The sequence below is a fragment of the Balaenoptera acutorostrata genome, chromosome 16 (genome assembly GCF_949987535.1).
Source record: "Balaenoptera acutorostrata chromosome 16, mBalAcu1.1, whole genome shotgun sequence".
NCBI classification, from domain to species: domain Eukaryota; kingdom Metazoa; phylum Chordata; class Mammalia; order Artiodactyla; family Balaenopteridae; genus Balaenoptera; species Balaenoptera acutorostrata.
The window spans coordinates 66,073,436-66,090,468 of NC_080079.1; the positions used below are offsets into that span (position 1 = coordinate 66,073,436).

A 17,033-nucleotide genomic window follows, 5' to 3' on the forward strand; every position below is an offset into this window, starting at 1 on the left:
CATCTTAGGAACTGGCACCACTCTTCATCCACTTGGTTAAGTGGTTAAGCTGGTGTTTCTCACATTACCTATGGTGAAAACCAGATTTTAAAAATACATTTTTTCAACCTGTACTCTTGTAAAATAAAATAAAATAAAAATGAATTACTAGAAAAATGAAATAGAAAAAGCATACAGAATTATTATATTCAATAGACATAAAATTTCTCTGTCAAATGCTCTAGAAATTTCTTAATGGTTACTTTCAATTTCCGTACTTATCTCAAGGTGGAGAGATGACAGCTTGCAGACTGGCACAGGTCTAAGACCACCCTTTGAGTGCACCAAGTTAACCTAAATCTAGAACTTATCCTGGATTCCTCTGATTCCCTATCCTGCCCTATTCTATCAAGCTTAAGTGTCACCTCCCTAAAGCAACTTTCCCAGGCCACTTCATCTAAAGTAACTCCCAATTCTAATTCTCTACAGAGCATGGACTGCTATCTAGTGTTTTTCTTGTTTGTATATTGATTGAATGATTGAATATCTCTAAGCCTTAGAATGTTAGCATCAGAAAAACAGAGCTCTTGTCTGTCTTGCATCCCACTATATCAGCCATATATGGAACAGTGAGTGCCTGCCACATGGCAGGTGCTCCATGAGTATCTGAAGAATGAAAGAATACATGAATGACATGGGGGCCGTCACTTGTTCCAACACTACTGTATCTTTGAGGAATCTGGAGCCATGTGCTTGGGGTGAGGGTGAGCCCTTTGGTTAGACTTGTGACTCTAGTTAACCATAATTTTATGATTTAGGTAGGCCCCATGGAGATGGTACTAGGATGCCCCTGAAGTGGAATTTGGGAACACATGGCTGATTTGCATCTGCCCCTAGTCACAGGCAGAGTAATTGAGTTCAGGACTCATGAGATATGTTCTCAAGCTATTAAATCACATCATTCATGTCCTCTAGCTATTGTCTTATACATATCATCACCTGAATTTGTGCAGAATTGGAACTTAGGAAACACGGACACCAAATGTTTCTTGGTTTTAATTTCTTAGAACCAATTTTAAATCTTCCCTCTCAGCCTCATCTCAGACTGGGTAAACAAAATACATCTACAGCTCTTTCAGGGTAGAAAAATGATTAATCTCCAGTTAAGCGTATTAATTTTTCATCAGATAAACAAACTAATTAAAGTAAAAGATTGTTCACTTCTAATTTGAAACCTAATTTAGTTTAAAAGTATTAAGACCATTTTCTACATTTTGGGTTGTTTTTTATTTTTAAAGTTAATACTTAAAGCTTCCAACTATCTACGTATTAGTTTGAACTATATGAAATTGCCATTTTTGAGGGTTAAAAGAGGTAAAATATCAGCAATTTCAAATTATTCAACCTAATACTATACAGCGAGTATATTTTCCATAAATACATTAACTAATCCCACGAATTTGAAATGTTTCCTAGTCTTGACAGCTTAAAATCCCATAAGGAATATATTTTTCTTCTTTGTTGAATTGCATTCATGCTCCTAAATGGGTATTATTTTTCCTTTTAACAAATTTGTTTATTTTTTGGATGCTTAGGAGTAAAACCAATGAGTCATTTTATTCTCTTACTATGTGAGGTAGGTGCTAAATAACTTTATTATTTAAAAAATAATAGTCAAAAGCATAATTCATATAGTTTGCAAACCTCACACACAGATCCTGGAGTTCAGGATAACCCAGGCTTTTTGTGAGGGTGGCAAGAGGTCTTAGCTTCTTATGGCTTCTCATCTTGTTTCATTTAAGTCCCCAAATTCCCAATGCATTCCATACCACCTCTAGCCACTATTTTAGTAGAGTCCTTGCTCCAACCTAAATAACCTTCTCTGCAGCTTCTCCTACTGCATGATGGGTGAGGGCTGGTAAGTTCCTGGCTAATTACATTGTCAGAGTTATTATGGGGGGGGGGGAATGAATTCCTGAAATTCTATATTGAAAGTATGATCTAATTTTTCCAAACAAGTATTACTGTACATTGTGGTAAGTTATGATTATATCTATACTTCAGGAACAAATGGGTGATATATAAGGCTTTTGAGCACTTGCCTGAGAATACAAATACCACATTGTCTCCATGTATTCCAAACAACTATTTTTAGGAACTTGATTTTACCAAGTTGGGACCTGATTTTATGGAATTTATAAATGTTTGAATTGATTTAACCAAAGGAACTATGGAAGCGATATGATGAAAATATACACGTTTTGTTTTTCTGTAAGTGTACACCTATTGGTTATATATTTACTATTCTACCAGTACTACAAGTTGGGAGGTGATGAAAACAGAACACTCAATGAGTTATCTAAAATATACTATTTGTAACTATGTACTGAGGATACAGTTGTATTCTACTGAGGCACCAAGATGAGTTAGATATCAAAAAACAAGTGAGTTGGGAGACAAGCTATCCTCCAGAAATTTCAAAGCAGGTGCTTAAGGACAGGTTAGATGATTGATATTCTTCACCTTCATCAGAGATACAAAAGAGTCAGGAGGGAGAAAATCCAGTGAGAAGACTTTGCAAAGAGCTATTAATGTCTGTGAGCGTCCCACCTCCACCTCCACCCCCAGAGTACCTGCCTTTCACCTCCAGTCTATTGAGAGAGATTAAATAGACCCATTTGTAGTGTTTACTGTGCTCCTCCAGTGGATTGGTATCTGATTCCTGCCTAAAAAATCTAGAGTGAGGAGCACAGTGGGTTTTTGTTGGTGGGCAAGCTGAAGGTTGCTTTCAGTGGCCCACACTCCTGCATTGTGTCAGGTCAGAGGACCTGTGATGGTTGCTGTCATACATATATGGGCCACATATGAGACAGAGCCAGTGTGGAGTCAGCTTTTGTCCCTCTGTGGCTGGGAAAGGAAGGAGTTGGGAACAGCAGTTAGTGAAGCAGGGGAGGAGGGAGTGAAAAAGAGAGAAGCTGGCCATACTTCCTTCCTGGCTTTAGATTTCCCATTTGTAGAGGTCTCTGGGGTGTGCGGTGTGAGGTGTGGATGGGGGCGTTTGTGTGTGGGGTCTTATTTTTGAATAAGGATTGGCGTGTTGGTTACCATGAGGACTGGTCATTTTGTATTACTGGATCAAGATTGTATTTTGCAACAAACTAAATATAGAACGTTATATGAACTAAAATTGGTCAAAATGGTTTTGAGATTACCTCACATTTGAGATTGCCAGGAGAAGGATTAGCCCCACTAGATAAATTTAAAGGGATAAAGGGAGAAAAAAATAAAATTGCTTTTAAGGTACAATTGTTGAAGGTACCAGTTATATGGTATAATGTATAAGTTACAGATGCACAACAAAATAAGAATACTGTAGGTCAAGGAGTTTCCACAAAAGATTTCATAAAATATTTGGGAAGTTGAACCTCAGGAACAAGGAAACCCATGTAACTGTGTGGCAGGGGTATGTGACCTGTTTCTAAAGCAGTGAACCGGGTTTCCCTGGTGGTGCAGTGGTTGAGAATCTGCCTGCCAATGCAGGGGACACGGGTTCGAGCCCTGGTCTGGGAAGATCCCACATGCCACGGAGCAACTGGGCCCGTGAGCCACAAATTACTGAGCCTGCGCGTCTGGAGCCTGTGCTCCGCAACAAGAGAGGCCGCAATAGTGAGAGGCCCGCGCAACGCGATGAAGAGTGGTCCCCACTTGCCACAACTAGAGAAAGCCCTCGCACAGAAATGAAGACCCAACACAGCAATCAATCAATCAATCAATCAGAACGTGAATTTCTAAAAAAAAAAAGAAAAAAAAAATAAAGCAGTGAACCTTTACAACTGAGATGTTTACAAAGATGCACACCATCCCCAGAGCAGGAATTCATTTTTTTTTTTTTTTGGTAGTGCTTTGCAACTAAGAGTTGGTTATCCCAAGGATAACTAATCCTCTTATACATAAATCAAGGTTGTCGTTCCAAGTTGTGACTGATGGGGTTCAGATTTTGTAAGGACATTTGCAAACAAGCAGTGTGTTTAAGTTAAATTTGAATGTGCTTTCTGCACTGTTCTGCACAAAGGTTGTACTACTGATCCACTGTCAGCGACTGTACACTTTGAATTTCCAGAACTGGATTTGGGCTGTGTTCTCCATTTTCCCTTGCCTTGTCCCCTTTGTGAGTAAAAGTAGGAGTTTCTGCGTCAGCTGCTTGTAGGTGATGTCTGTGCTCAAAGGAGAGAATATTTGTCTGTGTAAATCTGGTCTGTATGGCAAGCAAGTCAAAGACATATGGCCCATGCTTTCCAGGCTTATGTTAAAGACCTTAAGTGAAAATGAATTGCATAGAATTTCAGTTGCTCTACGAAAGAAAATGAAAAGCTAAAAAAATTACATCAGAAGAGTATGCCACTTGAAAATATAATTCTTTTTTTTTTTTTCTTTAAAGATAATCCTCTTAAGGCTGATAGTTTGACAACTTGAGGCATTTGGTTTCTGGGACACATCTGCAGAAGTTTTCTTCAAATTGTCAGAGTGGTGGAGAGTGCTTCACTCCTGCTACGAACTGCAGTGTAATGACACAACCCAATCAGATATGGCATTGCCAGGGTTCCAAATTTCCAAAACGTGGGCCATGATCTGGCACTCACTGCCCTGAGCGTGCTGCTGGCTTCCTCTACTCTGGGTCTGAGTCTGGGCTTCAGGGGCAAATAATCAAATAGGATCAAACTAGCTGGAAGAGCCTGCCCAAAGGGTTCCCAACCAACTCTGGGTACAGTGTTCACTAGAAGAAGTTTTATGTGTTAGAGAAAGTATTCTCCTTTTGTTCCTGGGTGAGCCACAGTATGGACAGCAGATAAGAGATTCCTAGATTAACTTGGAGGTTAACCTACGCAGAGGATGTCTTCTTTTATGATTTATCCAATACTACATGCTTCCTTCAATAGAAATAACCAGGCTTCATGGCTTACCCCCTGTCCCTGCTGCCAAATTCTTAGAATACTATAATAGGCACTGGGGACACAGCATTCTATAAAACACACACTCTACCTTCAAGGAGGTTGCATAAAAATACTTTAAATCCAAATATTGTCTTTAAGAATAAATAATTAGTAAGTGGTTCACAGATTTATTTTATACTTAAATGTTCAGTTAACACCAGAGTTTTGCTTAATTTCAGGGTGTTTTTTTAAAAAGGTTTTAGTGTGTTTTTAATCAACTTTTTAGTCAGTTGATTAAAATAGATTGTTATCATAGTAGATAGTGTCTATAATTAGGTATAATCAGAATCTCTATAGTTAAGTGAGATATTTTCCATACAGATGCAACAAATCCAAAATTTTCTCCTTGGTCAAAAGTTTGGTTATCCTATCTGAAATTAATGTAAATCCCAAAGTTGTGAGCTAATTCAGCAGATAGTCCCTGAGCACCTACTCTGGGACAGATACAACAGGGGTGCAGCGATGAACAAGACCCCCTCCCCCACCCCCTGCCAATCCAGCTCCCAGGGAGCTTGTGACTGGTGCATCCTGGGTGGGCCCACAGCAGGTGACATGGGGACACTGCACTATTCCAGCACCCAGGGTCCTACAATGCCCACGGTGAGCAACATAAGGCCAATGACTACGTTGAATTCTTATTAGAAAAGGAACAGACGGCAAGACTGTGTGCCCTCAAGAGAGAATTTTCATAAAGAATTCATGGTAAGAGATGAAAGAGGTAAGATTTAAATAGAAGAAATGACTAAGCAGTTTAGAGAAGAAGGAGATGAGAGGAAAAAAAGGCAGAGCAAGAATTAGGTACTTATTCTTTCCCCCCTCTGTCATATAGGGCAGTATCTGGGAACCACAGACAGTTTTAATGAAGCTTTCATTTAAAAAATGGGAGGGGGCTTCCCTGATGGCGCAGTGGTTGAGAATCTGCCTGCCAATGCAGGGGACACAGGTTCGAGCCCTGGTCTGGGAAGATCCCACATGCCGCGGAGCAACTGGGCCCGTGAGCCACAATTACTGAGCCTGCGCGTCTGGAGCCTGTGCTCCGCAACGGGAGAGGCCGCGATAGTGAGAGGCCCGCGCACCGCGATGAAGAGTGGTCCCCACTTGCCGCAACTAGAGAAAGCCCTCGCACAGAAACGAAGACCCAACACAGCTAAAAATAAATAAATAAATTAAAAAAAAAAAAAAAAATGGGAGGGAGGAGCAGAATAAAGAGATGGGAAAGTTTCCAGAGAAATGAGGTCAAGGAGGAAAGTTGGAATAAGACATTAAATGTGTGTGTGTGTGTGCGCTTTAGACATTAACAGTCACCAACTATTTACTGGGAGCAGAACGTCATACTAAGTCATGTATGCATTAAAATCATTGGTTATGAAGGTTCCATTACATTTTGTGTGAGCCTGGTTTCCTCTGACCTCTCAGACTCACCTTGCTAACCTAAACCAATTGATGTCCAGTGAAGATCCACTGGTGGTGAACGATACCCTTCAAAATAAGAAATGATGCAGCCTAAAATCTACAAATCTCCACTTTTTCTCAGCAAATGTTCCTCTTCTTAACTTCCTCAATGGGCCACAATACATTTAGACAGTTCTTCATGACTTTTTCACTGTCATTTCCCAAGGCAGCAATGGACAAAACAATATTATAATATGGTCATCATTTATTCCTCAAAACTTTCTCAGAATCAACATCTACCAACCTAATGCAAGCATTCCATCTCAGACAGCTCCTTAGTTTCCTGAATTGCATTTATGCAGCTTGGCTTTCATGATCCCTGGCCTAGAATGCTGTGTAAGATCAATTCTGTAATTAATATACCATAATAACGCTCAGAATAATAATTGTCAGAAGAACACGGATGTGTCACAGATATTTGGTATATAGTTTTCACTGAAATATGGAGAGGATTGAGATGCTTCTTGAGACTCCAAGTTCCTGCTGTTAGCCCTGAAGATAATTCATGATGGAGGTTTAATAAAGAGTTCTGCTGGGTTTATGGCACTCCACTCATGGAAGTTCATGCTTATATGTACTCACATTTCAGGTAATTAAGAGAAAAACCCTACTTTCCCCTGAGTTGGGGCAATGGATTAACATGGATCTACCTACAGAGTAACCATAAAAGTAAAATCAAACAGCCTGTGTGCTGACCCGGTATCATTTTTACAGGGTTCTAATTGCTCCCTGAGTTGTTAAAGACATAGGCTGAACACAGCTCTGATTTCAATGACACTTAGAAGGATTAACAGCCACAACTGTGATGACAGTATTATAGGAAAACAAATCTGTGCTAGACAGAGCAACATTTATGGGGCTTGGAGGTATTTGTCGTAAACCTGCAAAAAGGCTGCAGAGTTTCAGGGAAAATGTGAAAGTGTCCTGGAGACCAGGGCTCTGGTTCTCATTCTACCACTGACAGTTTGACAACTGTGCTTCAGTTTCTCTATCTAGAAGGTGGGAGAGAAGAATAGTTGCCTTGGTGTTTGCCTCCCAGAAATATATGTAATTTGACGAAATAATACATGAAAAGTGTACTCGATTATGGCAAGCTTAAATATCCTGCTTCAAGACAATAATTTAAAGTCAATTTTAAAAAGCATTTTTAAGCTATTTTAAGCATTATTATTGTAAACATTTTAAGCATTACTTTCAAGAGAATCCACTCAGTAAAAATTGTCCAACATATAACACAATAGTAAAATACTGTATATCAATGGCTCCACTGGAAGTAAGAGATAGAAACATGAAGGAAAACAGCATATGGTCAGGGGAGTCTGGAGCCTTGTTTCCAGGGGTCACTTATGTCACAAATTCCACAATATTTGGTATATAGTTTTCACTGAAATTTTATGTTACACTTAAAATAGATTTTATCAGTTCCCACCTGGGGAAATAAACCAAGAGTTAGATTATTAAAATGTAAATCTGCATTTAAAAAATAACCACCTTACAAAAAGCAAAAATAAATGGCTCCAATAAAATGCTTAGTCTTTCTTTTATGTGATGCTTACAGATGACTTTCCTTTTTCTCCTTCTGTGTAAACACTTACTAGAAAGCAGGGAGTTGTACAGGTTGAAACACAGGATATTGGCTAATGGCTGTTTCACGTGCTTCAATCTAATGTAAAGATTGAGAGGAACTGGTGAGCAAACCCCCAAGCACATTAGATTGAAGCAGCCAGATAAAGGATGGCTTGGAACCCCAGAGTTCCTTAAAGTCTAGGTCATCTCAAGGCTCAGATATTGAAATGTCTCAAAGATGTGACGGTGTTTGCCAATACTGAGCTGAGGATTGTTGGAATGGAAAACAGACTATCTAGTCTCTCTCCTTAACATACGCTATTCTAGGTAAACGCACGTAGACAAGTAAACTGAATTAACTACCGGGCTAAATCAAGAACTGTGAATCCATGTGGACGAGTTTCCTACATGAACCATGGACAGTCTGTGCTTTGCCTTCCAAAACTGCAGTGTCAGCTTCACCGAGGTCAGGTGACCTGAGCACCCAAGGACTGAATTAAGCAAACTTACATTCCTTACAAAGAAATTCCAGTAAACCGTCTGAACCCAACAATCTTACCTGCTGGTTTGATCTGACATCACTGAAATTCATTTTTTTCCCCAAGTCTAGAATCACCGCATTCTTAGTTTCACGAATGTAATCATCATTCACTGGTTGGGAAGACTTTATATGTTTCTTCATTCGTCCCTGGGATGGCCTGTAAAATAAATTCACACCTAAATCACTCATGAAAAGCACTGGCCAGGGTACAAAGGCCTAGAAATCAGAGTGGTTGGCATGGCAACCAGACAGCCAGGAGCCATCAGGCACTTACGGAGTGCATCTTGCGAGCAAAAGTTGAGCACTGCCCAGAAAGTCTGTGTGTCGAGGTGTTTTCAGTATTTAAATTATAAAAACATTATTTAAAGTAATCATGTCCTTTTGTCCTAAGGTGCTCAATATCCATTTTGTGTCTAAGAGGTTGGATTATGTAGGAATTCACTAAATGAGAGTCCTGTCCCAGACCAAGCTACTCTTATGTGGGTCCATTCTTAAATGACATCTTTTACATCAAGAAACCTCAATGACACTTACACGGATGGTGCGCTTCTAGGCAGCCCCATGGCATTGGTGGGTGGGATGGCAGGGAGAGAAGGCAGGACGGAGCTGAGGAAAGCCACTGGGTTCTGAATCCGGCCAGTGGGAGAGACAGGAGTTGGGGACACGCAGTGGGGCTGAAACTGGTTTCCGCTGGAGATGGAAAATGTGAGTGGCAGTTGTGCTGGCTCTGTCAGACCTGGAGGAGGTGGCTCGTTTTGGGCAGAAACCCCTCCTAGAGATTTGGTTTGCACCAAGGGCTGAGAAACTAAGAGGCTTTCTTTGCTCACTGTCCTCTGCATGGCTTGAGGAGTGCTGATCAGGGTGAACACTGGAGAGCTGGAAGGGGACACAGTTGCTGCGGTGGTGCTTGTGGAGGGGAAGAAGTGCTTTGGCCGGGCCAAGCTGAATGTCTGTGATGAAGGGGTCTTCACTTGCTTGCCGGACATTGTCACCGCTGGGGCAGCAGTGGAGGTCAAAACACTCATGTTGAAAGGAAACTCCTTAGGAGATGAAGGAGATGGGTTTTGCAACTGCTGTTGTTCCAGTAAGACTTGCTTGTGAAGCTGTTGCAGCTGGCTGGAATCTCTGCACACAAAACAAGAGTGGGGAGAGAGAAGAGAAATCCATCACCATTGCCTCACCCTGTATAGACAGGCTGTTGGCTGCTTGATGCTGATTAAGAACACACAGCCAGTGTTGCCAGAAACCAGCCAATCAAATTCGGGCATGTGGGATCTAGTTCCCTGGCCAGGGATCAAACCCGTGCCCCCTGCATTGGAAGGGCGAGTCTTAACCGCTGGACCGCCAAGGAAGTCCCTGTCTCTCCTTTCTAAATCTGTTTGACTGCCGGGAAGAAGGGAAAGGCCACCATGATGCACAACTCCAAGAGGCGTCATTCACATTGTGTTCTTTGTGTTGTGACCCTGGAGTTGGGCAACACAGCAGCCCCATTTTAGAATGTTATAAATTAGAAAGAAGAAATAGAAAAATGGTCCTCTTGTTGGAAGTGCTCAAAGTTCTGTTTCGGGACAGAAGGCACTGAGCTACATACTGATGTGAGTTACTAAAGGGGGCTGAGTTCCCTGAGAATGTGCTATATTCTTCACTCTGCCTCATTTTAGAGCAAACTTTAACAAAGCAGCTGGATGTGTCTTGGTGTTTCTCATCCTCTTCTGACAACAAAGCTTTATAGAGAAGGTGACCATATGTCTCGATTCATTCTAGACAGTCCTGCCTTATGCCTGTTTTCCTGCCATGATTATTAATAGTGCTCTTTCAGTCTCAAAAATGTCATGGTTTGAACGATGGATTATATGGTCACCGTAATTATGAACGTTACTTAGACTTTTCTTGTGCCTAAAGGAAAAAAAAGTTCAAGCTGGGAGCGCTTTCTCCATTTATAGCAACCTGACTCACAGAAGCATTATATGAGTTGCCTTAAGTCCCACAGTCTATTTACTTCCTCTTAACAAAACAGTTAATTTATTTTTTAAAAAAAGAAAATGGAAAACGACAGTGTCTAAAAGTCATATATGTATAAAGTTGTCAGGGCTGTCAAACTTTGCTGTTTAGGAGAATCTACTCTTGAATAGACAACCATAGGAACAGCCACAAGTGAGACCACAGTGCTTCAAGCCCACCGTGGTTTTATGTTCTTTGAAAATATGTTTTGGAACATAGAAGGTGATCTGCTGAACATGAGATCTATTAAAAATGAAAGGTTTTATGTTTTCATACCATCGGGAAGTCAACACCAACGGCAATAAAGTTGAGGCAGAAAGTTCTCCAAACTTTGATTTTAAAAAAATTTTGTTTTTAACTGAAGTAGAGTTGATTCACAATGTTGTGCCATCTCTGCTGTACAGCAAAGTGACTCAGTTACACACATAGAGACATTCTTTTTTTTATATTCTTTTCCATTATGGTTTATCACAGGATACTGAATATAGTCGTGATTTTTAAAAAAATTCTTGGAGTTTAAGACCTTTTCTCTTGCCTTCATTAACACTTCTGATACACAATATACGGAAAAGTAACTTCACAAAGTAGAGACCTATCTCCACTTTCATGACTGCTGTCAAATGCTACATACTATGCGACTCTTTATTCAACTACGAAAATTCTTGTCCTCTGTTCAACTATGAAAACTAAGAATTTAGAAGTATAGCCACCTGGCACAGTAACTTTCTTCCTCCCTTTTAGAAGTAAGTATTTAAGCTGAGAGAATAAAGTAACATAATTAAAATTAATTAAATCTTTTCATTCCATCATAGATGAAAGATTCAGCAATCAAGAGAAGCAGAAATATCTTTGTTAGATTATCATTAGAAAAATATATACAATAACGTTGTTTCTGCTGGTGTTAACTTTCCCAATGGCATGAGAATATAAAACCTTTAAATTTTTAATGGATCTCATATCTGGCAGGTCCCATTCTGTGATTACTATAGCATAAAGAAAATGCCATGTGGTTTTTAGGACATGTTTGTATTGTACTCTGAGCAACTTTTAATATGATGGTATTGCAGAAATATTTTATTGTGGTTATGGAAGTAGAAAAAGTAGTATATGAAAACTAAGTAATCTTAGAAAGATAAGGATGAAGAAAAGGGGCCAGGAAGTCATTTGGTATTGATTGATTCTTATTTTCCTTTAGCTCCCATTGAATGAAAACTAAGAACCAGCTTTTAATTTTAAGTAAGACTTTAAACAGCATGTTAGCCCTTATCATTTAATGCAGTATATCGGATTGTAGAGGGTCACAAACTTTAAACATAATGATATATGAGATACAGCATCAAATAGTTTTGATTATCTAAGATTCTGGAAGAATTCATTTGAGAATAATGTCTCCTTTTGTTTGACAGGGTTTTCCCCCCCAAATTTTATTAAACTGTCTTGTTTCAGAAGGGGTTTAAAACAGCTGTTTCAATTTGCTTATTCATGACATAAGGGAAAGGTGTCAATTCCAGTATTCAACAAACTTTTATTGAATCTTCTGTATGTTTACTTTGCTAGGTACTGTAGGAGATACAAATATGCCTGGGATAGTATGAGCTATTCAGGGCTCAAAAATCTTACTATACATATATGTAATACAAATACCCAGTGGTTATTTACAGGTAACATATGGAACTTACTATTTAATAATGAAGGTACAAAGTGCAATGAAAGAATAAAGGAAGGAAAGGTTAATTACAAAGCATACAAAACCCTGAGCAACCTCTCTAATTCAAAATAACAGCCTATCATAAATTGCTATAAGCTCAGCTGCTCATTTCTTGTTGCTATGCGGACTTCTGAAATCAGGTTTGTACCCAGTTTTCTTTCTGTAGATTATCAACTGTCCTGGGTTCCCTGAAAATATCTTCTCTTTTGCCACAACTTAGCTTAAGCATGATGCTCAAGAATATGGCCTCTGCAGACATATAGACTTAGGTCCTAATCCTGGCTCTGCCACTGATTATATGTGTGGTTTGGGGTGGTTTCTAGATTTTTCTGACCCTGATTTCTTCATAAGTAAGATAGGAGTAAGTAATATCTCTTCATGTTGTTGTGAGAATTGATAGATAAATCACCTAAATCATATAAATGATCAATAAATGGTGGCTATTCTATTTTTCAGTTTCTGAACTACAGATATCAATTTCAAGATTTGTAAGAATGAAAATTAGAGTTTCAGAATCATAAGGATGTTTCTTGATGTGGTTTCTGGAATACAAAAGAATTTCTTAGGGATTTTTTTTTTTATTAACATCTTTATTGGAGTATAATTGCCGTACAATGGTGTGTTAGTTTCTGCTTTATAACAAAGTGAATCAGCTATACATATACATATATCCCCATATCTCTTCCCTCTTACGTCTCCCTCCCCCAACCCTCCCTATCCCACCCCTCTAGGTGGTCACAAAGCACCGAGCTGATCTCCCTGTGCTATGCAGCTGCTTCCCACTAGCAATCTGTTTTACATTTGGTAGTGTATATATGTCCATGCCACTCTCTCACTTCGTCCCAGGTTACCCTTCCCCCTCCCCGTGTCCTCAAGTCCATTTCTTAGGGATTTTAAATGGTTGAGGTAAAATGTCAAGGCTTAATGATAAACACAACAGAACAACTTGGGCTACTGTGTCAAATACTTTTGAAAGCAATTTTGGCAACAACAACTTGGGGCAGTGTGTGCTGGAGCCAGCTCTCGATGGCTCTGGAGGGCACGTTGTATACACCTCATCCCAGTTCCCAGTTTAATGACTTTTCTTTAGTAGTTTGAAATCAGCCATGGTGGGAGGAAACTGGCAAATGCTACAAATCAGGGCTTCCCTGCCTCTGCCGGTAGTTAAAACATTTGCTAGCACATTGCTGGTTAGGATAACTAATTCTGGGTAAATATGTCTCTGCAATCAGCTTTTAGCTGTGGTTTTGGCAGTGGTAACTACGCTGCTTGTGCATTAGATCACCCAGAGAGCATAAAAGACAAACCTTACTGATTTAGGCACCACTGGCCAGAGAGTCAGTTGGCCTGGGAAAGGATCCAGGCATAGTTATTATTATCTTTTTAAATGTGGGTCAGTTCTTAAACTTTAGTGAACCTCAGAACCCTCTGGAGGGCTTGTTAAGACATAGATTTCCAGGCCGCACCTCCAGAGTTTCTGATTCAGTAGGTCTTGAGTGGAACACGAGAATCTGTATTTCTGTCAAGCTCCCAGGTGATGCCAGTGCTTTGAATAGCAAGGCTCTAGGGGATTCTTGTCTGCGTCCAGGACTGAGAACCACTGCTCTAAAGAAACACTTGCCCCAAAGCATAGGCTTACCCAGTACATTCTGATTTTAGTCTGACATTTTACTCACTTTAAATGTTAATTCTTCTATTTTTTTCCTGGCTGTGGCGGGGTGTGTGTATGGGGCTGGGTGGGGTGATAAAGGGTTGTAACTCAGGTTCTCCAACTTTACACCCGTACTTTCCAACCTGGCTGTACATTAAAATAATCTGTGGAGAGATTCTCATTCAACTGGGATGGAAGGCATAAATATTTTTCAAAAGCTCTACATTTCATTCTAGAGTGTAGCCAGGATGAAGAGTCACTTCTCTAAATAGCTTAATATTCAAGCTGAAAATGTCGAAGTCTGAATTATCTAGGCTTTGATGATACAGTGTTGAAAAATGACAGCTTCCCTCTCTGTTGCAGTTTTAAGATCTATAAGAATTCTATCTATTTTTTGTATGAATGGCAAATTGAAGGAACAAGCAGAAAATTGTATCCTCAAGATTATTGAGTCAATATATTTTAACATAAAACCTAAAAGATTAAAACCAGTAAGAAAACTTTGTAGGCATGTGGAGTCACAAAGGGTGTGTGTGTGTGTGTGTGTGAGAGAGAGAGAGAGGTGAGCATGCACATGCGTATTCATACCTCTACTAATACAAACCTATATTCACACCATTAGGTGAAAATTTAAGGAAGGCAAAAAATATTAAAGAATTATATACTGCTGAGGACTGGATTTTTAGAGGGTGTCACTACATAATTTAGTAGAAAGAATTTTTATATTCATTGAAAGTTTCATGTGGTAGATACTGCTGGCTGACTACTTAATTCTCCCCTTTGTAAAGGAACTTGATTTTACTCATGGTGGCAACATGTGCAGCTAAAGACCACACTTCCCAGCTTCCTTTGTACTTAATGTACCATGTGACTAAGTTCTGGCCAATGAGATTTAAGCAGGTGATTTTGGGTAAGTCCTAAGAAGGCTCCTTTAAAGGAGAGTAATTGGACTTCTACCAATTTGCCTTTTCTGCTGCTTGAAATACAGACATGATGACTAGACCACCATCAGCCTTCGTGGACCATGAGGGCACTTGGAGAAGAAGCCAGTGCTAAAGACGGCAGAGCAGAAGACTGGGTTCTTAATGATTATGGAGCCATGATAACAGCCTCAGACTGCCCATCTAATGCCTTTATTTGAGAGAAAAATAAACCCTCATGTGTTTAACTCACCATTAGTTTGGGCTTTCTGCAACATGAAGCTAAACCTTATCCTAACTGACATACCTAATAGCCCCTAAACAGTCCCTGGGTAAGAGGAGGCCCTACAAAGGAGGCAGTTGATTGTTTGGGGTTGCCTGTTCTCACAACTCCCTTCTCTGCGAACTGCTTTCACACACAGTTCTGATGTGATCCATTTGACTCTTCTTCCCTCCAAACATAAATGCTCTGCACCTGACGAGCCTGGGCTAATTGGTATTTGGAATTGAGCTGCTGAGCACGATTTAGTTAGAAGTGGAACTTGACACAAATCGTGACAAGACATGCCATCATGGGCCAGATATGAATCGATGAGTCTTCCAAGAGAGAAGAGTAGAGTGGATATGCAAAGAGGAAACAAGGAGGTGCTCAAGACGGAGCGTGAGCAGTGGACAGAGGCTGGACTGAACGTGTATGTGATCCTAGCTCTTAACTCCCTGCTTGTCCTTCTCTGTGCAGGACCTGGCTGTGTTTTGTTGCCCATTCCTGCTTATATCCCTACAATAACCTCTTCCCTTCTTCTTACTTTAAGTAGATTCCTATTTCCTGTGACTGGCAGAACTTTGAGGGGACAGAGATATTTCTGGATGTGACCCGCATGTTTTGTAACATTTAATTTTATGCCCACAGTTTCACCTTGTGTGGTAGTGAGAGAAATATAAAACTAAGCAACATGAACTGCTTCCAATGAATATCAGCACTGAGAAACACATGATGGGAGTGCTATTACTGTAGATTTTATTGTTGATATTTAAAGGTTTATGTAGTTATAAATGTAATTTTTATCACTTTGATGTGTGGATCAAACAGAACATAATAGTATCATATTCTGTGTTTGCTTTACTATGGATGCACATTAAATTTTGCCACATGACTCTGATGGAAGCTCTCTAGAGGGTTTGGGTGACAACTGCATCAGGCTCCTGAGGTGGCTCTGGTTGGTGGTCACCATGCCACCCTTAGAGGATGCTTCACTTCCTTTGTAATTTCAACCCATTACATTTATATGAAGCGTGTGGTTACTACAGCATATCTAGCCATATCAAGGAACTAACTAAAAAATACTAGGTATCTTTTCTATAATGACTATAAAAACTTAAGCTGAAGCAGAAATGGGGAATAGAAAGATGAAATTTCACACTGTAAAGATTATTAGACATGAGAAAGGGCTTTATAAGAAGAGTGTAGAAGTGCTTCACCTGGAGCCCTCTAATGTTAGACAGACATCTTTTTGAGCTAGTTTAGGAGTAACATTTCTTGGAGGTAGAATATGAATAGTAAGAATGAAAGTGATAGTACACTTACACTGATGTAAGGATTATGATTTGCAAAGCATTTAATGTGTGTTTTCTCATTTCATAATTTCCCTTTTTAGCTCCATCATTTTTAAGAAGGGCAGAGTCAGAGAAGGTCACAGGCACTCTTGGTTATCCATTCTAATTTTTACTTACAGTTTGGGTTTGGCCAGAACTGGAGGGGGCTCTTTGACGGGCGAGGAAGGCTCAGGGATTTTTGCCGACTGTCCATTGAATCTCTCCTGGAAGGAATCAGGCCTGGTCTGGTTGGTGGTCACCATGCCACCCTCAGAGGATGCTTCACTTCCTTTGTCATCTTCAGGCAGGTTGAAGTGGACACGGAGCCCGATCCTTGAGCTGGACCGGGGCTCGTTGTGGTTCACCAGAACGCCTTCCAGTTTGGGTTTAGGGAGTTGTTCCACAGAAGGCGGCTCTGGGTTGGGTGGGGACGGCTGTTGCTCAATAGCAGCCAGGTTGGTGGTAGAGTTGGCTGAGTGAAGAGACCCATTGTTTCTGGGGTCTTCATTTCCTGAAAGGATGATAACAGGACCTGAGATGTCAGCCTTACTCAACAAGACTGAGATAGGATTATAACCCTGAGACGGGGCATGTATCCAACCCAGGCGAACGTGCTAATGGAAATCCTTGT

At 40.1% G+C, this 17,033-nt stretch overlaps 1 protein-coding gene across 2 annotated transcripts in view; it reads right to left on the reverse strand.

Moving 5' to 3' along the window:
• The window catches only part of MYPN (myopalladin), a 75,689-nt gene that overhangs the window by 16,546 nt on the left and 42,110 nt on the right, over positions 1-17,033 (reverse strand). For both annotated transcript variants that reach the window (XM_007167805.3, XM_028162980.2), the window contains 3 exons: positions 16,541-16,913; positions 9,064-9,654; positions 8,548-8,686 (listed from right to left, as the gene is read on the reverse strand). In XM_007167805.3, coding sequence (XP_007167867.2) covers positions 8,548-8,686; positions 9,064-9,654; positions 16,541-16,913 — 1,103 coding nt within the window. The remainder of the gene's footprint in view (positions 1-8,547; positions 8,687-9,063; positions 9,655-16,540; positions 16,914-17,033) is intronic.